The 23225-nt window shown below is 36.9% G+C and overlaps 1 protein-coding gene across 31 annotated transcripts in view; it reads left to right on the forward strand.

Moving 5' to 3' along the window:
• Positions 1-23225, forward strand: part of CLOCK (clock circadian regulator) — a 142411-nt gene that overhangs the window by 105325 nt on the left and 13861 nt on the right. For 16 of the 31 annotated variants that reach the window (XM_072748956.1, XM_072748957.1, XM_072748954.1 and 13 more), the window contains 8 exons: positions 3955-4102; positions 4639-4714; positions 9923-10064; positions 12468-12568; positions 13091-13180; positions 16391-16543; positions 17383-17592; positions 18305-18510. In XM_072748956.1, coding sequence (XP_072605057.1) covers positions 3955-4102; positions 4639-4714; positions 9923-10064; positions 12468-12568; positions 13091-13180; positions 16391-16543; positions 17383-17592; positions 18305-18510 — 1126 coding nt within the window. The remainder of the gene's footprint in view (positions 1-3954; positions 4103-4638; positions 4715-9922; positions 10065-12467; positions 12569-13090; positions 13181-16390; positions 16544-17382; positions 17593-18304; positions 18511-23225) is intronic. The other 15 variants (XM_072748955.1, XM_072748961.1, XM_072748977.1 and 12 more) reach the window with 3 other exon arrangements.

Genomic DNA, 23225 nt, shown 5'->3' on the forward strand with positions numbered 1-23225 from the left:
GCAACTGATTTCTGGGCATTGATTTTATATCCTGCCACTTGGCTAAATTCCTGTATGCATTGTATCGATTTTGGGGTCAAGTCTTTTGGGTTTTCCATATAGAGTATCATGTCATCATCTGCAAAGAGGGAGAGTTTGGCTTCTTTGCTGATTTGGATGCCTTTTATTTCTTTTTGTTGTCTGATTACTGAGGCTAGGACTTCTAGTACTATGTTGAACAGCAGTAGTGAGAGTGAACATCCCTGCTGTCTTCCTGACCTTAGGGGGAAAGCTCTCAGTTTTCCCCCATTGAGAATGATATTCACTGTGGGCTTTGTGCATGGGACTTTTATGATATTGAGGAATGTTTATCCCTACTCTGCGAAGAGTTTTAATCAAGAAAGGATGCTGTACTTTGTCAAATGCATTTTCTTTTTCTATTGAGATGATCATACAGTTCTTGTCCTTTCTTTTATTAATGTGTAGTATATTGCACTGATTTGCAGATGTTGAACCACCCTAGGAATAAATCCCACTTGGTTGTGGTGAATAATCCTTTTAATGTACTATTGGATCCTATTGGCTAGTATATTGGTGAGAATTTTGGCATCTATGCTTATCAGGGATATTGGATTGTAATTCTCCTTTTTGGTGAGGTCTTTGTCTGGTTTTGGGATCAAGATAATGCTGGCCTCATAGAGAGTTTGGAAGTTTTTCTTCCATTTCTATTTTTTGAAACAGCTTTAGAAGAAGAGGTATTAATTCTTCTTTAAATGTTTGGTAGAATTCTCCTGGGAAGCCATCTGGCCCTGGACTCTCTGTTGGGAGGTTTTTGATTTTTGCTTAAATTTCCTTGCTGGTCATGGGTCTGTTCAGATTTTCTATTTCTATTTCAATTTTGGTAGTTTATACATATCTAGGAATGCATCCATTTCTTCCAGGTTGCCTTATTAGCATATAGTTGTTCATAGTATGTCCTTATAATTGTTTGTATTCAGTGTTGGTTGTGATATCTCCTCTTTCATTCATGATTTTATTTACTTGGGTCCTTGATTTCTGCTCTAATCTTTATTCTTTGTCTTCTCCTGCTGGGTTTAGGCTTTATTTGCTGTTCTTTCTCCAGCTCCTTTAGGTATAAGGTTAGGTGGTATAGTTAAGACCTTTCTTGTTTTTTTGAGAAAGGCTTGTATTGCTATATACTTCCCACTAAGGATCGCCTTTGCAGTATCCCAAGGGTTTTGAACAGTTGTGCTTTCATTTTCATTTATTTCCATGAATTTTTTTAATTCTTTAGTTTCCTGATTGACCCATTCATTTTTTAGTAGGATGCTCCTTAGCTTCCATGTATTTGAGTTCTTTCCAAATGTCCTCTTGTGATTGAGTTCCAGTTTCAAAGCATTATGGTCTAAAAATATGGAGATAATGATCCCATTCTTTTGGTACTGGTTGAGACCTGATTTCTGATCCAGTATGTGATCCATTCTGGGGGTTCCATGTGTATTTGAGAAGAATATGTAATGTTCTGAATATATCTGTGAAGTCTGTTTGGTCCAGTGTGTCATTCAAAGCAGAAGAAACAAGCAAAGAAAGCTTGTTTCTTTGTTGATCTTCTGCTTAGATGATCTGTCTATTGCAGTGAATGGGGTATTCTCTTCTTTGAAGTTAGTTTTTGAGGTAGAATTGTCATTCTACCCAGAGAAGTATGGATGGACGAGGGAATAAAGTACTGAAATGACCACAACAACCCCAGAGAAATATACACTAAGCAAATCAGAAGAGACCTAAAACTGGAAGAAAAAAAAAATATATATATAATCAAACAAGTAAACAGAATAGAGCAGTCCACTGGATCCTGTGTGCATTTTGGTCCATTTGTTAGAAAACTAGATCCCAAAATTGTAACAAAAGAAAAACTTACATGTGCAAAAAAAATCATTAAATACAATGAAAGGATAGAATGTAACTGTAAAAATGAAAATTAAAAGAGAAAAAAAGAAAAAGAAGGAATATAAACAAAGGTGAATAAAACAGAGCACTATATCCTGAGTGTATTTTGGTTGGTTTGTTAAACTACATCTCAGAATTGTGAGGACAGAAAAACCTATATATACACGAATGAGATTAAATGTATGAAAGGATAGACGGTAACTGTAAGGATGAAAATTAAAGATTTTGACAAAAAGAAAAAAATGAAGAAGAAGAAGAAACCTGAAACAAACCGGTAAAGAGAATAGAGCCATACACTGGATTCTGGGTGTATTTTGGTCTCTTAGAAGAAATTGCATCCCAAAACAGTAAAGAAAGAAAAACATAAACAAGATAAAATTAAATACAATGAAAGTGTAGAATGTTTAACTGTAAAAATGAAAATTAAAGAAGATTTTTTAAAAATTGGATAAAATAAGAAATTGGTTGAAAAAGTAAAGAGAAAAAAATTAAAATTGGAAGACTAAAGAATCGTGGGGGGAAAAAGACCCATAAATTCTATATGCTGTATTCTCCCAGTGCTGGAATTTTGCGGTTCTCAGTGTTGGAATGATTTGGTCTTTGCAGGATGTTTAGGTTGATCCTCTGGGGGAGGGGCCTGTTGTGCTGATTCTCAAGTGTCTTTGCCCTTGGAGGAACTGCACTGCCCTTGCCAGGGGACCAGGTTTACTAATCTGCTCCAGATTGCTGTTGGTGGTGGCTCTTTGTTTCCTGAAGGCTTCCATGCTGCTTTAGAGGATGAGAGTGAAGGTGGCAGCCTCCCAATCTCCAGCCCCAGAGCCAAAAGCTCAGGGCCCCACTCTTCAGTGCACCCTCATGGAAAAGCAGTTGGTCTCCCTGGTCGCCTGTCCACACTCCGTGCTCACCCAGCCTATGCCTGACCATTTCAATCTAGTATATTGGTGAGAATTTACCCCCCTCCCAGGCTCCTAGGGGTGTTCCCATGTAGCTCTTCCCAAGGGAGGAAGCAAGGATCTCACAGGTTCTCCCGCTTGCTGGTCCCTTGCTCAGAGAGTGGTCATGCAGACTGTGCCACAGTTTGCTGTTTATGACAACCTGGAGCTGAGAGCCCACTCACGGGCTCATTAATAGAATTAGGCTTCCCTGCTCTGATGTCTGGGAACTGTGCTGCACTCAGGCACCCCTGGTCTTCTTGAGACCCTGAGAATCCTGAGACCACACTGTCCCACCTAGGATTATGCCTTGCTTGGCCACCTGAGCATCTTTCAGGCAGGGGCGTCCCTCAGTGGAGCAGACTTCTGGAAGTACCGATTTTGCACTTCACTGTTCTATCACTTTCCATAGCTGGCTTGTGGAGGCTCCCTCCCCTTGCATTTTATGTTCCCGTATATCACCTTGGATTCACTTTTCTGCACTTCCTACCTTACAGAAAGTGGTTGCTTTTCTATTTGTAGAGTTGTAGCTATTCTTAGATCTCCGGTTGAGTTCGCAGGTGTTCAAAATGATTTAATAGCTATCAAGCTGAATTCCTGGGACCAGATGAAACTAAGGTCTGCTGCTCCTCCACCATCTTGGACCTCTCTCTCATCAGTTATTTTAAACAATTATGTTACTCTGATTTTGGTTAAAGTTTTGAATTAAATGCCCCAAAGTTGCTGTACCTGCCAGGGTACCTGTGGGGAAAAAAATCCCTCAAATGTGATTACTTATTGCTGTTATCTTCAGTTTGTGTTGATAGAAGGAAGTCAGTACGTAAATCCGTCATTCTTAAGTATTTGGAAACCTAATGTGTGTGAAAAGTATCTGAGATCAGCAATAACTGGCTCTAAGTTGGGCACTGTGGAAGATACGTTAGTTGCTTGGGACCATAAGCTATCTCTATAGAATAACATTTTCTTGTAACTGATATATATGTTATTGAAAAGCCAGAAGAATTGTGTATATGGGTTTAATTGTAAATGATAGCTTTGACTAAAAACCATATTCATAACTAATGATATAAATCAATAAATATTTTTCTCTTTTTAGTAATGCAATATGGGAAAGGCAAATCATGTTATTATAGGTTCCTCACCAAGGGACAGCAGTGGATTTGGCTTCAAACTCATTATTACATCACTTATCATCAGTGGAATTCAAGGCCAGAGTTTATTGTTTGTACTCACACCGTAGTAAGGTAATAATTCTTTTATAGCATTTCTGAATTATAGAAACACTGATAATGGTATTGGTAATGTAATTTTTAGGCATGACTTGTTAAGAGACACATGATCTTTTTCCTAATTTTTGACACATGTTTTCAGTGCATTATTAAATTCTCTTAGGCATTATGTAGAAATAGAGTGCAAGTACACGCACATATATATAGTTCTTGACATAAACATCATGGTTTAGAACAGAAATTGTAACTGTCTTTTATGTACCAAAGCCAGTCATATAAAAGGAGAACTGGAGTAGATAAGCATACTCTTCCTTTATTTAATTCCTCTTCAGTACGATGTAGTTACAAATCATTTACAGTAGCGTATAAAACTTTTGAGATACCTAGATTAAGATAGAACACTATAGATGTGTTCTAGGTTCGTGTAGTGTGTAGCAAATAGTCTGGAATCTGTAATGAACAAGTAAAACACATAACAAATATGGAATGCACCTCTGCAGTATTTTAAATGAATGATTAAGCACCAAAATTCTATTTTTTTCCATTTGTAGTTATGCAGAAGTTAGGGCTGAAAGACGACGAGAACTTGGCATCGAAGAGTCTCTTCCTGAGACAGCTGCTGACAAAGTATGTATCTTAGAGTTTAAAAAAATTTTTTTTCTTCCCAATGAAAGACAAAACTCAGTAATTTATAGGAAAAGTATTTTTCAGATATTTCATTTCCTCACTTGTGACAGGGTTATAAATTATATTTTACTATTTATTTTTATTTTAAATATAGTACTTTAAAACCTTACCTGTTTCTAAAAAAGATTTGAAGGACCTCCTATATAGTGAGAGACATATATGGTCTCAGATATAAACTGCCATTAACTAATTGCCTACAGTGTGCAAAGCTCTGGCTAGTTCTTTATATGAAGCATGGAGTGTCATTTATTCCTCAGATACCCTTATCTCATAGGTAATATCCTCATTTTGAAAATGTTGAAACTGAGGCTTTGACAGGAGGTTGGGGGTACCTCCCCTAAAGGTACCTCCTCTGCCAACCCTTAGTAAATTCAATTAACCCTAACGATGCATGGCTGGAAGTTATAGTCAGAATTTGAACTCTGGTTTCTCTTTTCATTACATCAGGTAGAAGTACAGTATATTGTTACCTATTGCTGTGTACAGAACTTAATGATGTAAAATATAGAATAATACATTTATTATCTCCTGGTTTCTGTGAGAGATCTAGGTACAGTTTAGATGGGCCCTTTGCTTAGAATTGGTCATTGACTGAAATCAAGGTGTCAGCCCAGGGTCTCTCACACGGATGTAATCACAGTGTCACTGGGGACCATAGTCATCTCAAGGTTCTGCTAGGGGCAGAATCTGTTTCCAGGCTCACTTAACGCTTGTTGGAAGGATGGGGTTCCTCAATGGCAGTTGGACTGAAGACTTGGTTTCTTGCTGGCTAATGGCCAGATACAGCCTTCAGTTCCTTTCCAGGTAGCCATTTCCATCAGAGCAAGTAGATAAGAATATCCAGGGAGAGAGAACAACAGCAGAATGAGAGAGTCTTTTGTAACCTATTCAGAGAAGTAATATCCCATCACTTTTGTCTGTTCTGTTCATTAGAAGCAAATCACTAGGTCCAGCCTATACTGTAGGGGAGGGATTATACAAGGTGGTGAATACCAGGGGGTGGGGGGATCATGGTGAGCTATGTCAGAAGTTGCCTACAAGTTATTTTTGATGTGCAGAAAATAAGTGGAATGCAAAGAATCAAGAATCTGTGTAAAAAGTGAGTTAAATAAGGCATTGCCAGGGTCAGTATGGGAGATACCATTCAGTTTTTTTAACAAACTTTATTAAGTACTCTTTCCATGTTCCAAAGTACTGGACATGGCTTGAGATGCTGAGAATACAGCAGTGAATAACCCTGAGAAGTTCTCTGCAATGATGGATCCCACATGAAAGAATTTTGTCAAAGAGGCTTTGTATGCTTAGAGGAAGAAGATCTAGTATGTTTTAGGAAGATACATTTTCTGAGAAAAGCGCTTAAATCTAGGGTTCTTTGAAATGAGGGAAGACAGTTATAGAAACTAAAGTAATACAGAAGTTGTTCCTCCTTGCTTTGTTTTCTCTTATGCCAGTATCCAACCCTTAGTAAATTCAATTAGCCCTACTTCCAAAATATACTGTGCCTTTGTCTATTTTAACTGTGTTTACTCTTTACCTCCACAGTCCTCCTGGAGATTAGGGAAGAGGTCCATTTGATACACACATACACATATATTTTAAAGATCTTATTTATTTGTTCAAGAGAGAGAAAGTGAGCACTAGAGAGAGAGCGAGCAAGCATGAGTTGAGGCAGAGGGAGAGAGAGAAGCAGACTCCCTGCTGAGTGGGGAGCCTGATACGGATCTCAGTCCCAAGACCCCAGGATCACGACCTGAGCTGAAAGCAGACACTTAACTGACTGAGCCACCCAGGCACCCCTTGACATATATTTTTGAGAAACTTTAATGTGTGTATGGATTTTAAGGTCATGAATCTAAATATCACCAAGGGAATGAATGGAGAGAGAGAGAGAGAGAGAGAATGATCAAGGGCTAAGTACTGGGCCACTCCATCCTTAAGAGTGAAGGAGACAAGAACAATCACAGAGGAGACTGAAGGGAATATCCAGGGAGGTACGAATAAAACCAGGAAACTGAGTTATCTTAGAAGCTTAGAAGCTTAGAAGCGTGTCTATGAAGAGAGAACAATCAGCTTTCTCAGATTCAGCTGCAAGAGGTTAAATTAGCTGAGCACTGAGTTTAACAACATGTATTCGTTGATCAGTAAGAGCAGATTGAGTGGAATAGGAATATGAGTGAAAGCCTGATTAGGGTGGGCATAAGAGAGAATTTTCTAGGACAAGGGGAGTTAGAGACAGTGAGTGGGGAAAGTTTTCCTACAAAGAGAGGAGTGGCACAGTAGTAAGTAGAAGAAGTAGGCTTAAAAGAAGTTTTTGCTTTTTAAGGTGGGAGAAATAATAGCATGTTTACATACTGGTGAGAATGGTCTGTTGGGGAGAGAAGAATTACTGAGAGAGAGAGAGAGAGAGAGAAATGCTAGAGCAGGGCAGCCCGAGTGGCTCAGTGGTTTAGGGCCACCTTCAGCCCAGAGCCTGATCCTGGAGTCCCAGGATTGAGTCCCACATCAGGCTCCCTGCATGGAGCCTGCTTCTCCCTCTGCCTGTGTCTCTGCACCCCCCCCCCCCCCCCGTCTCTCATGAATAAATAAAAAATAAAATCTTAAAAAAAAAAGAAATGCTAGAGCAGTGTTCTTGAGTAGATGAGAAGATGGGATCCAGTCCACAAGTGGACAGATTGGGCTTAGCTAGTGGAAAAACTATTCAGTGACAAGAAGGGTTTTGGGCAAACTATGACCTTTAGGCCACATCTAGTCCTCTGCCTGGTTTTGTAACACCCATAAGCTAAAAATGTGTTTTCCAGATGTTTTTAAGTGATTGAAATAAATCAAGAGAAGAATAATGTTTGTGACACATGAAAATTATATCCTGATTCCACAGCCACACTCAGTTGTTTATATATTGCCTGTGGCTGCTTTGTGCTGTTAACAGCAGAGTTGAATGGTTGGAGCAGACTGTGTGGCCCTCAAAGCCTATGGTACTTGACTCTGACTCTCACAGAGAGTGTTTGCTGATCCCTGATCTGTAGTGACATGAAGAAAGGCAAAATACATATGAGTACAGGTGCTGCTAGATAGATTGATATAATAATAGCTTATCGCAGTACTCTTCAGTGAACTAGGAAGTAACCAGCTAAGAGTGAGGTTAGGAGAAAACTTGTTGGAGGTTTGAGAAGAGAGGAGCAAGGATTAAATTGTTTTCTAGGAGTAGGAAAGTGAACAGACAAGGTAATTTTAGTCTGTTTGGCAGGCAGGATTAAGGACCTGCTTGAGGTTCTTGGCCATTAATTTAGAGAAAACAGTTGCCATGTTGTATTTCTTCAGCCAGGTTCAGAATAGACTAATAAGCATTGGGATTTTTCCATGGGAGTGTGGTGTGAAGGGAGGTGGGAGTAAGAGAGTTGATGACAACTGTAAGGGTGTGATTCTGATAATTAACCATGAATTTAAGCTGGGTGAAGAAGGGAGAAAAGACATAAAATGAGAGAGTGATTGTGAAAATATGGTACAATCAATGTATTTTATCTTCCACTAAAGGATTACTGGAGTTGGGATACTAAGGAGAAATGAATAGGAAATATGGAAAATGCTGATCAAAGAGGAGGATGTTTGAAACTGAAATTGTGGAAAGTTTATTCTTACTGGTAATGACAAGGTCTAGGTTATGACTAAGAATGAGTGACTAAGGACAGGTAGAAATCAAGATCAAGACATTGAGGAAGAGAGAAGTCATAATGTTGAACATGTGAATTGATATTGGTAACTGTGGAAGTAAGAATGAGTGAGGAAAAGACTAAGCCAGGAGCAGAAATTTGAATTCAGGTACTTAGTGAGGAGTGACCTTAAGGTCAGTAAATGACTGCAGCAATAAGAGGTAGTCATATAGTGATAATGTGAGATTCTGGCTATGAGTTTTGAGAAAGAAGAAAAGGGAGAAGTTCTGGGAAGAGCAGTAGGAGGACTTTTGTTCCCCTCCAGAGCAGGGTTCTGAAGGTTAGGAGATAGAAAATAGGCACCACTTAAAAGATCTTTAAGAACGCAGTATTTTCTAGAGACATCTGGGTTTTAGTTAGAGCAGGCCAGCAAATGGATGTTCAGAGGTGAGGTTGGGGATAGATTCGGCTGATTATGGGTACTCTGGTAATATTCCATTGTATGGATATATACCACATTTTGTTTATTCATCTAGCAATGCACACTTGGGCTGCACCTATCTTTTGGGTACTGTGAATCATGCTGCTGTGAACATGAGTGTACAAATATTTGTTTGAGTCTGCTTTCAATTCTTTTGAGTATATACCTAGAAATGGAATTACTATGTAGTAATTTTATATGTAAGTTTTGAGGAATTGTCATACTGTTTTCTATAGTGGCTGCACTATTTTATATTCCCACCAGCAGTGTACAAAGTTTCCGGCTTATCCTTGTCAAACCTGGTGATTTTGTGTTTTTTTATTTTAAATAATAGTCATCCTGATGGGTTTTAAGTGGTTATCTCACGACTTTGATACGCATTTCCCAAATGATTAGTGACATTAATCATCTTTTCATGTGTTTTATTGGCCATTTATGTATCTTCTTTTGAGAAATATCTTTGTAAGACCTTTGTTTTTAAATTGGATTCTTTGGGGGAAGGTTGCTGTTTAATTGTAAGGTTCTTTATATATTCTGGGTGTTAATCCCTTATCAGATAAGTGGTTTGCAAGTGTTTTCTCCCATCCCATGGGCTGCCTTTCCACTCTATTTATAGTGTCATTTGATGCACATTTGTTTCCTATGCTTTTAGTGTCACATCCAAGAAGTCTGCCCAATCCAGGGTCATAAAGCTTTTCCCCTTTTCTTCTACAAGTTTTATAGTTTTAGTTCTTATGCTTAGGTCTTTGATCTATTTGAGTTAATTTTTATATATGGTATAAATTGAGAAAGACTATAGCTTCATTCTTTCACATCTGTTTCTGTAAATAGAGAATAAAGCCAAAATTTTCTGGCTATAGAAAAGAAACTTTTATTTCCTTACCTAATATTACACAGGTCCCTTTGCCTTGTTGTGGGTAAAAACTGATTTTGGGGAGGAAGGGGTAGCAGGCTGTATCATTAATTTGGAATCTCTGAACTGAATCTCAAGAATACATTTATTTTACTCTGTCTCTTTAGAGCCAAGATTCTGGGTCTGATAATCGTATAAACACAGTCAGTCTCAAGGAAGCCTTGGAAAGGTTTGATCACAGCCCAACCCCGTCTGCTTCCTCCCGGAGTTCAAGAAAATCATCTCACACAGCAGTCTCAGACCCTTCCTGTAAGTATCCTAGCTTGAAAGCACTTTCTCTCAAGAGAGTACTTCTAATGTGTTACTAGTATCAGCATTTTTCATCAAATGCTACTTTATTTTTTATATGGAAAGGTTTACTGTAGTATTGATTGAAGTACTCTTTTAAAATCTTTTTCTTTTTAGTTGAATTATAATTAACATATGGTGTCATATTAGCTTCAGGTGTACAATATGATGACTTAACAATTCTATGAATAGTGCTCATCATGATGATAAGATCTTGATCCACTTCACCAATTTAAGAAACAAAACAAATGAACAAAGAAAAAACAAAAAACCAGATTCTTAAATATAGAAAACAGACTGGTTGCTTGCCAGAGGGGAGACAAGTGGGAAGGTGGGTGAAATGCTACTTCAAAATGATAAATTTTTGCCTCTCTGAAATATACTAACCTTCCAGTGAGCAAAAAAGCATGTCACTCACATTTAACAAAGAATTAAGTTTATAAAGAAGCCTATAAAATGTTTAGGTAGTAGTGTTGGTATTGTTAAGTTGCTTTTAACCATCCCTTAAAAATAAAAAAGCAAAACTGTTTATTCCTTTATTTACTGGTAGAACCAGCCAGTGTTCTTTAAGTTTGCTTTTTTTTTTTTTTTTAAGATTTTTTTTATTTGAGAGGAAGAGTGCAAATGCACAAGTTGCAAGAGGAGCAGAAGGAGTGGGAGAAGCAGGTTCCCCACCCAGCAGACAGTCTGACCTATGTATGGCTCAAAGCCAGGACCCTGAGATCATGACCTAAGCTGAAGGCAGATGATTAAACTGACAGAGCCACCCAGCCACTCTTTTTTTTTTTTAAGCCTGCTTTTTGAAAGTTATTTTTAGTTCTTATTTTTAATGAAGACTTGTATAATTATCATTGAATTAGTGACCTTTTTTTGTTTAAAGAGTTTAGCACTTTTATTTCCCAGGGTATTAAAACTATGTAAGGAAAAAGGTTGTTGGAACCACTCAACACTGTGAGTAGACCATTAGAGGTGTTAAACATGGAGTTTCTGAAATGTTGGAGAAAAAAGTTTCCCCTTTGAAGCTGTTTTTCTCTTTTTATATATTTTGTTTTACTTATTTTACTGTGATAAGAATGCTTAAAGTGAAGTCTACCCTCTTAAATTTTTAAACATACAATGCATTATTGTTGACTGTAGGTTGTAGTGCAGATCTCTAGAGCTTATTCATTGTACTTAACGGAAACAGTTTACCCATTCATTAATAACTCCTTATTTTCTTTTATCCCCCACGGCCCTTGGCAATCACCATTCTACTCTTTGATTCAATGAATTTCTGTATTTTAGATGCCTCATATAATGGAGTCATGTAGTACTTGTCTTTTCATCTTTGGGTTTTTGTGCTTATTAGCATAATGTCCTCAAGATTCATCCAAGTTGTCATAACTTGCAAAATTTCATTCTTTTTAAAGGTTGAATAGTATTTCATTGTACGTATATTACCACATTTTGTTTTTCCATTCATCTGTCAGTAGACAGATTGTTTCCACATCTTAGCTATAAAGAATAGTGCTACAGTGAGTGAACATAGGAGTGCTAGTATCTCTTCGAGATCTGATTTCAGTTCTCTTGGATAAATACTCAGAAGTGAAATTGCTGGATCACATATATTCTAAAAATAGTTCTATTTTTAATTTTTTGAGAAACTTCCATTATTGTTTCCCACGGTGACTGTACCGTTTCATATCCCCCACCAATTTTAAGTGTATAAGGGTTCCAATTTCTTTACATTCTCAGCAACACTTCTTGTTTTTTTTGATAATAGCCATCTTGTCAGGTGTGAAGTAGTATCTCATTGTGATTTTGATTTGTGTTTCCCTGATGATGAGTGACCTTTAACATTTTTTCATATTCTGGTTGGCCATTTGTGTATCTTCTTGAAGAAATGTCTATGCAAGTCATTAGGCCATTTTTTAATTGAGTTACTAGGTTTTTTTACTATTGAGTTTGGGGACTAGTAACCTTTTTTTTTTTTTTTTTTAAGATTTTATTTATTCATGAGAGAGAGAGAGAGACAGGCAGAGGGAGAAGCAGGCTCCATGCAGGGAGCCTGACTCGGGACTCGATCCCAGGACTCCAGGATCAGGCCCTGGGCTGAAGGCGGCACTAAACCGCTGAGCCACCCAGGCTGCCCGACTAGTAACCATTTTTAAGCTTAAAGTTTGCCTATTTCAAAGATTTTCTTTGTCCTTAAGAAAGAAGTAATCAAAATGAATCCTCTTATTATCAGACTTCCCTTTTATAAAATAATTTAGAAAAATAATTGAAATATTATTTTTATTCACCAAAATCCATTTTGAGATTAATCCTTGGGAATTACATTTTATAAAGTACTAACACTATTTCATTTTTGTTGACTAACCTCAGCAACACCAACAAAGATCCCAACGGACACTAGCACTCCTCCCAGACCACATTTACCATCTCATGAAAAGATGGCGCCAAGGAGGGCATCATTTAGTAGTCAGGTAAACTTTCCTACTTAATATTCTTCTGAATAAAGATTTATTAGAAGGAGGGGGAAGTCATGTAAATCTTTAGAAATTCATTAATTCATTATCCTTTTCTATAAAGATCAAAATAGCTGTTGATAAATAACACTTGCAATCTTTCCCTTTTTGGAAATAGTTCTCAAACATACTCCTTTTGCTTGTTTTCCAGGTATAATGTTAGACATTTCTTTTAATTAAGAAAAGTTAATAATTAAACCATTTTATATCCAGTTTTGAATACTAATCACTTTTATGTCCATTTGACTTTTCTTGAAAGCCCATGCAAAATAATGTGGCAGATGTCTTAGAAGATAAAAGGATAAATAGGGAATAGGCATGTCCAGTGTAGAGGGGAAGATGTGCATACCTGTACTCAGCTAAAAATGTTATGAGGCAAATTGTAGTTCAGTTATAAAGATGCCATGTGGTATTTCTGTGGAAGTACTTATGGAGGGGAGTAATTGTCACTCTAGTATTATTTTTTATTTTGCTTCCTAGTCCATAAATTCCCAGTCTGTTGGTCAGTCGTTAACACAGCCAGCGATGTCTCAAGCTGCAAATTTACCAATTCCACAAGGCATGTCCCAGGTATTTTTGTTTATTTGTTTGAGTTAAGTATTTTAAAATGATAAGTTGTTTTTAAGCTAATAAAGATTTTAAAAATCTATATATTTTTAGTGCAGTGAATCTCACCTGTGGGCATTTATGTCTGGGGGATATTTCTGATTGTCAGTGATTGTGGAGTACCACTGACCCATAATAGGCAGGGGCTAGGGATGCTAGTTGTCTTTCAGTATGCATGACAGTTTTGCACAACAAAAAATTATCCTGGTTTATATGCTATAACACCCCCACTGAGAGTACAGACAGAAAGATATTAAAGATGAAATATAGGTGTCGATTTTGTTATTCCTATGGATATTGGAAGAATCGAGTAATTTTATTCATGTATCCATTCATTTGTATATGGGACATTTATTGAGTTCCTTGAGTTATTGCAGGTGCCGGCAGTACAAATACGAGTATACTGTTAAACATTTAGAAGCAATGTCATAGAACTACATTGCAAATGTTATGTAGTCTGTGCTTAAGGTGTATAGGCTGATATGTGAGTGCATTAGATGGACTCCTAATGCAGCCTGAGGAAGTGAAGGAAAACTTTCTGGAAGAATTGCTGCTTGGGCTGAGTCCTGAAGGGGCCTATAGCAAGACAGAGGAGAGGTATTACAAAAGGGACACGAAGTTACTTCTGATTATAACTTCCCAACTTGTAATTTATGACTCTGCATTCGTTCAGTGCCTCAAACACATTAAAAATACTAGGTAGTGGTAAAAATAATCCAAACTGTTTTATTTGCTTAAATATATCTTCACTTAGTATTTCAAATGATGATAGTTAACAATAGGTAAAAATGGTTTTCTAAAAATACCTTTATCTTATATGGTTATTATTTAAATTATATGTACATAATTATAGCCATTATATGAGACCTGTACAAATATATTGTCAGTGTTGTAAATTACCTAAACATCATAATCTTGACTTACAGCAACATGATCATGTAAGGTGCTTAAGTATTATCTGTAGTCATAATAGTTTTTATCAACATTGAGTCCTCAAATGCTTTTTGTTCTGAAGGTTAACAGATTTTTTATGTAAATATTTAGATGTACTTTCAATATTATTTGTTCACTCATCTCAAGATACTGAATGAGTATTTCTTAACATTTTAAGGGATATTTTCATGAAATTAATAATGTCTACTATGTCAAAAATGTTAATAAGTGTCAGATCTCATATTTTGTTGAGTGAGAAAGCCACTTTACCTCTTAGTTCCTTTTATTTTTTATTTCCTGTTACTGTGCCTTTTGTTTGCATTTAATAGAAATCCTTTAAGTGATGACAATATAATGTTTACCCAAAGGTGTAAATAATTTTTAAGATAAAATACATCATATGATATAAATATAACATTTTGGATAATATTTTTTTAAGGCATGAGGGAGCTGAGGTACAAAATTTGAAATATTTTGTCATAGTGTAATCAAATGTAGGATATGAGCTGATGATTGTCAACTTCAGAAGTCAGAGTTGTATACCTTTTGAAGAGTAATATTCAGTATCCTCAACACAAACTTTTGAAGATAGAGAAAAAATCTTTTGGTGGGAGGGCATTTCTCACTTTTAGATGCAGTTCACTCAAGGAGACTTTCTTTTTTATGATTTCATTTATTCGAGAGAGAGAGCATGTGCAAGAGAGTACATGGAGGGAGGAGCAGAAGGAGAAGCAGAGGCTCCCCGCTGAGCAGGGAGCCCAAAGTGTAGGGCTCAATCCCAGGACCCCAGGATCGTGACCTGAGCCGAAGGCAGATACTTAATTGACTAAGCTACCCAGGTGCCCCTGTAGGAGACTATTTTAAGATTAAGATGCTTTTCCAATAAATTGGAATTCTTTCTGCTAAACTATGTCCTAAACTAAATATTCATGGAAATAATTAAATGAGCATGTATACACTTAAGTGATGAATCACTAAGTGTGGCTAAATTTCAAGCTAGTAAATAGAAGCTGCTTATGACTCAAGTGAAACAGTGAAATAAGATTGAAAATCCTGGAAGTAGGATAACTGTTTTCATTCTTGTATGCATTTTTTCATTCATAATTACTTAGTTTGTAAAAGCCTACATTTCATACTTGTCTGAGAACAGCTTCAGTTGAAAATATGAGTAAAAATATGGTTAGTTATCTGTTAGATTTTTATAACCTAATGGTGTATACAAAGAGGACATTCTAGGGATAACAGAATTTGATATAAATAATTCTAGGAGCAGGCTACTTTTTCATTTGTTAAATGGTAGAAATTAATCAATTTGTTCTAGGAAATGGTAGAGCCACAATATGAGCTCTGGTCTTTTTTTTTGTTGTTAGTTATTTTAGAGAGAGAGAAACAGCACATGCACCGTGTGTGAGAGGGAAGGGGCAAAAGGAGAGGGAGAAAGAGAAAATCTCAAGCAGACTTCATGCTGAGCTCAGAGCCAGACGCAGTCAGGGCTCAATCTCAGAACCCTGCGATCATGACCTGAGCCAAAATCAAGAGTTGCAGGCTTAACCAATTGAGCCACCGAGGCATTCGTGAGCTCTGGTCTTCTAATGCCAGTGTGTACTTCTAATCAGTCAAGATCCGGTCAGAAGGCAGAAGCCATACCAGAAATTTGAAATAGGGATAATAATTTTAAAAATTATTAACTAGTAACAAAATTCTAAAGAATATAGGAAAATGGATGTAAAGAGCAGTTAGTGAGACGGAGACTATGCAAAGAAGGAACAAGTTGGAAAACTCTCCCAACCTCCTAAACTCTTCTCCAGCCAGGTTGAAACTCACTTTCCATTGGGGTTGATATGGCTGCAGCAGCCACTTGATGGAAGAACGGTTCACTGAGGTGCCACAGACCAGGGCTCGAGAGTAGGAAGCCACCTGCTGGGATACCAGCAAAATTTGCAAGGGAGCATCCCATTAGGAGGCCAGTAAGACTTGCTGGAAAGTCATCTCCCTTTTCAGTAATAATTACTCCCTTTGCAGTATCCCTCTAGCTCCATCTACTGACATGACTAAGTTTGTGTCTGCTGACAAATATTTATAGGTCCAGCCAAGCAAAGGTGGGTGAATTAGGTAATACATTGATAACTGGCATAACATTCTTATCTCATGATATATTTATTTATTCTACTTATTTTTCCCAATTATGAAGAGTAAGTGATTCTAAAATATGTTACACTTTTCCCATACATGGTACTTCAGTTTCAGTTTTCAGCTCAACTAGGAGCCATGCAGCATCTCAAAGACCAATTAGAGCAACGAACACGGATGATAGAAGCAAATATTCATCGACAACAAGAAGAACTAAGAAAAATTCAGGAACAACTTCAAATGGTCCATGGTCAAGGGCTGCAAGTAAGTTGTTATTACATTTGAATACAAGCAAAGCAAGCCATTTATATTTTAGTTTCTTAGGCCAGTTGACTTTTCTTAATTAAAAATAAGAAGTAAGAGATACAGTTCATCAATTTAGTTGAGTAAATACTCAGTGGTTACCTACTCAGTATGATTGCATTTACAGTCAGATTCATTCCTAAGAGTATTTCCATCAACATCCTTGTTTCTCCAGATTGGAGTCTCCTTTAGCAGTCTAACTTTTAGTAAGCTTAAACCCATAATAGAAAAATAATATTTTATATAGACTTTTAGGTACAGAGTTTATAAATCAGTCATCAGTCATTATTTTAGTAAAATACTAGAAGATATGATTTGAACTAGTCTTACTTGGTCAAAGGACAGGGCCACTATAAAGTTGTATCTCTCAGAGGAGACTTAGATTTTGGGGTAGGGAAATTTTAAGTTAAAACTACTTCTATCTAATGCCATACATTATAAACAGTGAGTGATGCAGAACCGCAGGTCCGTAGACCTTTTGGGTAGCTAGTAGAACAGACAATGCCCAATATGTAAGATGTTCAAACAAGTGGAGGTTTTGAAGTTTATACGCCTTTTTCTGACAATTGGAAACACAATAGGGTTAGGATGACTGGAAGAACAAATATGAATTATGTTTTATTCAGTAATTGTTTATTGTTGCTAATTGTTCACTCAAAGTGACTTAGCCATCCTCTTATTTGCTTTTTAAAAACTTAATTCATAGCTTGTTTTTGCTTCCTATTTTTTTTTAAATTGCTCTCATTCTTCTTTGTTTTTAATCTACAAAGTTCATTTTAATGTAATCTTTATTTTTAAAGATGTTTTTACAACAGTCAACCCCTGGTTTGAATTTTGGTTCTGTTCAACTTTCTTCTGGAAGTTCATCTAACATCCAGCAACTCGCACCTATAAATATGCAGGGCCAGGTCGTTCAAACTAACCAAATTCAAAGTGGAATGAATACTGGACACATTGGCACAACTCAACATATGATACCACAGCAGACTTTACAGAGTACATCAAGTCAGGTAACGTTATCAAGTGCAGTGGGGTATGGAATGTTCAGTGGTTGAAATGTATACTATTGTGGAAACAAAAATGAAATCTGTCTGGAATCATTCCGTACTTTAACCTTTAATAGTAATAATTAGAAAGCTTAGTTTTGAGGGTGATCATTAACATATTTTGTGAAAAATTGTTAAATTGCTGATATTATCAATGTTTTCAGTATTTTGACATTTAAGAATTTTGTAGTTCATTTAAAATGCACATGCAGACTACTTCTGTATGTTAAAAAGTTTGAACTTACAAAAGAGGCTGACCAGGAAACAAGTTACTACAGGTGAAGTATATACTGTTAGAGTAGTAATAATGTAATCAGTATTCTAGGGAATTTCATAAAAATTCAGGAAATTTGATGCAGGGAATTGGTATACATCTGTGGCTGTAAATCCCAAGGGTAAATGAAATCTGTAAAGGATGTCTAATGTCAGTCACTCACTTTGGGCATTAACAGAAATTCTCAAGTTCATAGCTTATATTCCAACAAGATATTGAAGACTAATTCATTCTCAGTTACTATAAGTCTTGGTCCTTTGTAGTTAGATTTCTCCCAGAGTAATATGTCCTGCCTCTTCTTTTTCGGTCATGTCAACTATTGTTGGAATGATGAATAGTGGTGGTGTATTTCCTAAAAAAATTTTTTTGTTTAATTCATCTGTAATGTCTTCTATTTTCTAGCAGAGTCAACAAAATGTACTGAGTGGGCACAGTCAGCAAACTTCTCTTCCCAGTCAGACGCAGAGCACTCTCACAGCGCCGCTCTATAACACTATGGTGATCTCTCAGCCGGCAGCCGGAGGCATGGTCCAGATTCCATCCAGCATGCCGCAGAACAGTACCCAGAGCGCCGCAGTAACTACATTCACTCAGGACAGACAGATCAGGTGGTTGTCATATTGCGTTAGTCATTCCAAATTTGTAGAAACTGATTGGTTAAAAAATAGTTAATTTGATTTATAAAGACATGATTTTAGTTTGTAGCTAACTCCTGCCAGTGTTCTTGAATTAGAAATAAAAATGCAGAATATGTCCATTGTTTAAGGACATAGTAATAAAAGAATAACAACAAATTTTGTTTCCTGTCCAGAAATGTTCCACCAGTATTTTAGAATCCAATCTCCATAACACGGTTATTTGAGTTTTATGGCCTATGTGTGCTATATATATATGATTATGACACTTTCATCATTTGAATACAAATGTTGATGAGTTTTCATGCAGTAACAGTGGTTAACGTTTATACTACCATAGCTTATATATGTTATGGAATAAAAGTAGCTGACTTTCTTGAGTTTGTTGGGTACTCTACTAGGTGCTCAAAATACGCTCTCTCACATTTTTAAAAAAGTGTGTATTGGATCTTTTATTTCCAGGATAAGAAAAAAGTGAGTTTATAGTAATTTGGTCAGGGGCTTATAGGTAGTTAAGGGGGCAATGAGTAGTTTCTAATTTAAGCCTGGGTATCTGATTTCAAAACTCAAGTGCTTACATTTATATAATACACTATTTTGTGAGCCATTCTAGAAAAAAACCCATTTATGACTTATTTTAGTGGGTAGTCCAAATAGCTGACCTGGAAACAAATATTTTGAAGAAGTTATTTCATATATTGGGAATCTGTCTTTTAACAACTACAGAATCTCTATGGTCTTAAAACTTCTATTAAAAAAATTTTTTTTTTACTTCTATTACTGCAATACAAGTCAGCTGCTGCTTTTATAATACAATTTTGTTGTGTCAAATTGTGCAATAGGTTTTATTAAAATCCTGTTAATTTCCAGAGTAAAGAAGCTGCAGGATCACAGAGACAATGAGAGCAGGGAGAGCTTATTTCTTCTCTTTGGAACTCAGTTCCCCAAGTGAAGTCCAGATTTTAGCTCTGGCACTCTGAAAGGAGGGATTATGAATGTGCTCCCTAGAAATGTAGAGATTAGTTCCAAAGTCTGAGGAAGAAGACATTGATCTAGAATGCTGATATGCATTTTGGAGAATACAATTTAGCAACTATTTGTAGACCTCTTTATTTGAAGGGAAAAGATATATTTCAGCAACCACTGGAGTGCCTACTTAAGTGGGTATGGCACATTCCTTGTCCCAAGAGAATGGTCAGACTAGTAAGCCATAGAGAGTTAAACAAATCCATATTATTTGGTATGATAAATAGGTCTTCAGAAAAAGAAAGTGAACACTTTTACAGGTTGAGAAAAACAGCGAAGAGAAGGTCAAGGCCAAGTTTTACGGAGGAGGAGGTAGTTGGCCTGAGTCTTTTTTTTTTTTTTTTTATAAATTTATTTTTTATTGGTGTTCAATTTGCCAACATACAGAATAACACCCAGTGCTCATCCCGTCAAGTGCCCACCTCAATGCCCATCACCCAGTCACCCCCACCCCCCGCCCACCTCCCCTTCCACCACCCCTTGTTCGTTTCCCAGAGTTAGGAGTCTCTCATGTTCTGTCTCCCTCAATGATATTTCCCACTCTTTTTTTCTCCTTTATTCCCTTTCACTATTTTTTATATTCCCCAAATGAATGAGACCATATAATGTTTGTCCTTCTCCGATTGACTTACTTCACTCAGCATAATACCCTCCAGTTCCATCCACATTGAAGCAAATGGTGGGTATTTGTCGTTTCTAATGGCTGAGTCATACTCCATTATATACATAAACCACATCTTCTTTATCCATCTGAGGCTCCTTCCACAGTTTGGCTATTGTGGACATTGCTGCTATAAACATCGGGGTGCAGGTGTCCTGGCATTCACTGCATCTGTATCTTTGGGGTAAATCACCAGCAGTGCAATTGCTGGGTCGTAGGGCAGGTCTATTTTTAACTCTTTGAGGAACCTCCACACAGTTTTCCAGAGTGGCTGCACCAGTTCACATTCTCACCAACAGTGCAGGAGGGTTCCCCTTTCTCCACATCCTCTCCAACATTTGTGGTTTCCTGCTTTGCTAATTTTCCCCATTCTCACTGGTGTGAGGTGGTATCTCATTGTGGTTTTGATTTGTATTTCCCTGATGGCAAGTGATGCAGAGCATTTCCTCATGTGCTTGTTGGCCATGTCTGTGTCTTCCTCTATGAGATTTCTGTTCATGTCTTTTGCCCATTTCATGATCGGATTGTTTGTTTCTTTGCTGTTGAGTTTAATAAGTTCTTTATAGATTTTGGAAACTAGCCCTTTATCTGATACGTCATTTGCAAATATCTTTTCCCATTCTGTAGGTTGTCTTTGAGTTTTGTTGACGGTATCTTTGCTGTGCAAAAGCTTCTTATCTTGATGAAGTCCCAATAGTTCATTTTTGCTTTTGTTTCTCTTGCCTTCATGGATGAATCTTGCAAGAAGTTACTGTGGCCCAGTTCAAAAAGGGTGTTGCCTGTGTTCTCCTCTAATATTTTGATGGAATCTTGTCTCACATTTAGATCTTTCATCCATTTTGAGTTCATCTTTGTGTATGGTGCAAGAGAGTGGTCTAGTTTCATTCTTCTGCATGTGGATGTCCAATTTTCCCAGCACCATTTATTGAAGAGACTGTCTTTTTTCCAGTGGATAGTCTTTTCTCCTTTGTCGAATATTAGTTGACCATAAAGTTGAGGGTCCACTTCTGGATTCTCTATTCTGTTCCATTGATCTATGTGTCTGTTTTTGTGCCAGTACCACACTGTCTTGATGACCACAGCTTTGTAGTACAGCCTCAAATCTGGCATTGTGATGCCCCCAACTATGGTTTTCTTTTTTAAAATTCCCCTGGCTATTCGGGGTCTTTCCTGATTCCACACAAATCTTAAAGTAATTTGTTCCAACTCTGAAGAAAGTCCATGGTATTTTGATAGGGATTGCATTAAACGTGTAAATTGCCCTGGGTAACATTGACATTTTCACAGTATTAATTCTTCCAGTCCATGAGCATGGAATATTTTTCCATCTCTTTGTGTCTTCCTCAATTTCTTTCAGAAGTATTCTGTAGTTTTTAGGTTAGATCCTTTACCTCTTTGGTTAGGTTTATTCCTTAGGTGTATTTTATGCTTTTGGGTGCAATTATAAATGGGACTGACTCCTTTAATCTCTCTTTCTTCCGTCTCATTGTTAGTGTATAGAAATGCCACTGACTTCTGGGCATTGATTTTGTATCCTGCCACACTGCCAAATTGCTGTATGAGTTTTAGCAATCGTGGGGTGGAGTCTTTTGGGTTTTCTATGTAGAGTATCATGTCATCGGCGAAGAAGGAGAGTTTGACTTCTTTGACAATTTGAATGCCTTTTATTTCTTTTTGTTGTCTGATTGCTGAGGCGAGGACTTCCAGTACTATGTTGAATAGCAGTGGTGAGAGTGGACATCCCTGTCATGTTCCTGATCTTAGGGGAAAGGCTCCCAGTGCTTCCCCATTGAGAATGATATTTGCTGTGGGCTTTGCATAGATGGCTTTTAAGATGTTGAGGAATGTTCCCTCTATCCCTACACTCTGAAGAGTTTTGATCAGGAATGGATGCTGTATTTTGTCAAATGCTTTCTCTGCATCTATTGAGAGGATCATATGGTTCTTGGTTTTTCTCTTGCTGATATGATGAATCACATTGATTGTTTTATGAGCGTTGAACCAGCCTTGCATCCCGGGGATAAACCCTACTTGGTCATGGTGAATAATCTTCTTAATGTATTGTTGGATCCAGTTAGCTAGTATCTTGTTGAGAATTTTTGCATCCATGTTTATCAGGGATATTGGTCTAAATAATTCTCCTTTCTGGTGGGGTCTTTGGTTTTGGAATTAAGGTGATGCTGGCTTCATAGAACGAGTTTGGAATTACTCCATCTCTTTCTGTCTTTCCGAACAGCTTTAGTAGAATAGGTATGGTTTCTTCTTTAAACGTTTGATAGAATTCCCCAGGGAAGCCATCTAGTTGGCCTGAGTCTTAAAGAGTAGGCTTTGGGTGTTTGTGTGTCAGGGAGTCTCAGAAGAGTTTTCTAAACAAAAGGTGTTCTAAACAAAGCCACAGAAGTGAGAATTAAGTAGTTTGAAGAATGTCTCTTGGCGCTGGAGATGGATGAAATAGTCTCATCACATTTTATCAGAGAGCAGTTTGGACAATTTTTTTTAAGATTACAAAGAAATGAGCATTTAGTATTTCTGTGCCTAAGCCACTTTGTAAATGTTACTTTATCTTTGGGGATAATTCTTCATATATGAATTTTTTATTCTTTTATACATATTTTTTTGCATTAAGTAACTCATTTGGTCCTGAAGTGTATATGAAATAGAGTATTTTATTTTCAGGATTTGGTATGAATTCCCCTGATAGGTTTGAAAAACTAGACAAAGACCATACAAAATCAGAAAAACTACAGGCTAATTTCACTCATGAATTTAGATGTAAAAATCTTCAACAGAATTTTAGATAACAGTGGACTGCCTGGCTGGCTCATTCAGAAGAGCCTGGAACTCTTGATCTTGGGATTGTGATTTCAAGCACCATGTTTGGTTGTATAGATTACATAAATGAATGAGTAAATGAATGAATTTTAAAAACTGGGAAAAAAAAGATTTGGTATGGATTCAAAAATAGATTTATTTTGTTTTATAGACCACATAAATAATAAAG

This window comes from Vulpes vulpes, chromosome 2, assembly GCF_048418805.1.
Source record: "Vulpes vulpes isolate BD-2025 chromosome 2, VulVul3, whole genome shotgun sequence".
Taxonomy (NCBI): Eukaryota; Metazoa; Chordata; class Mammalia; order Carnivora; family Canidae; genus Vulpes; species Vulpes vulpes.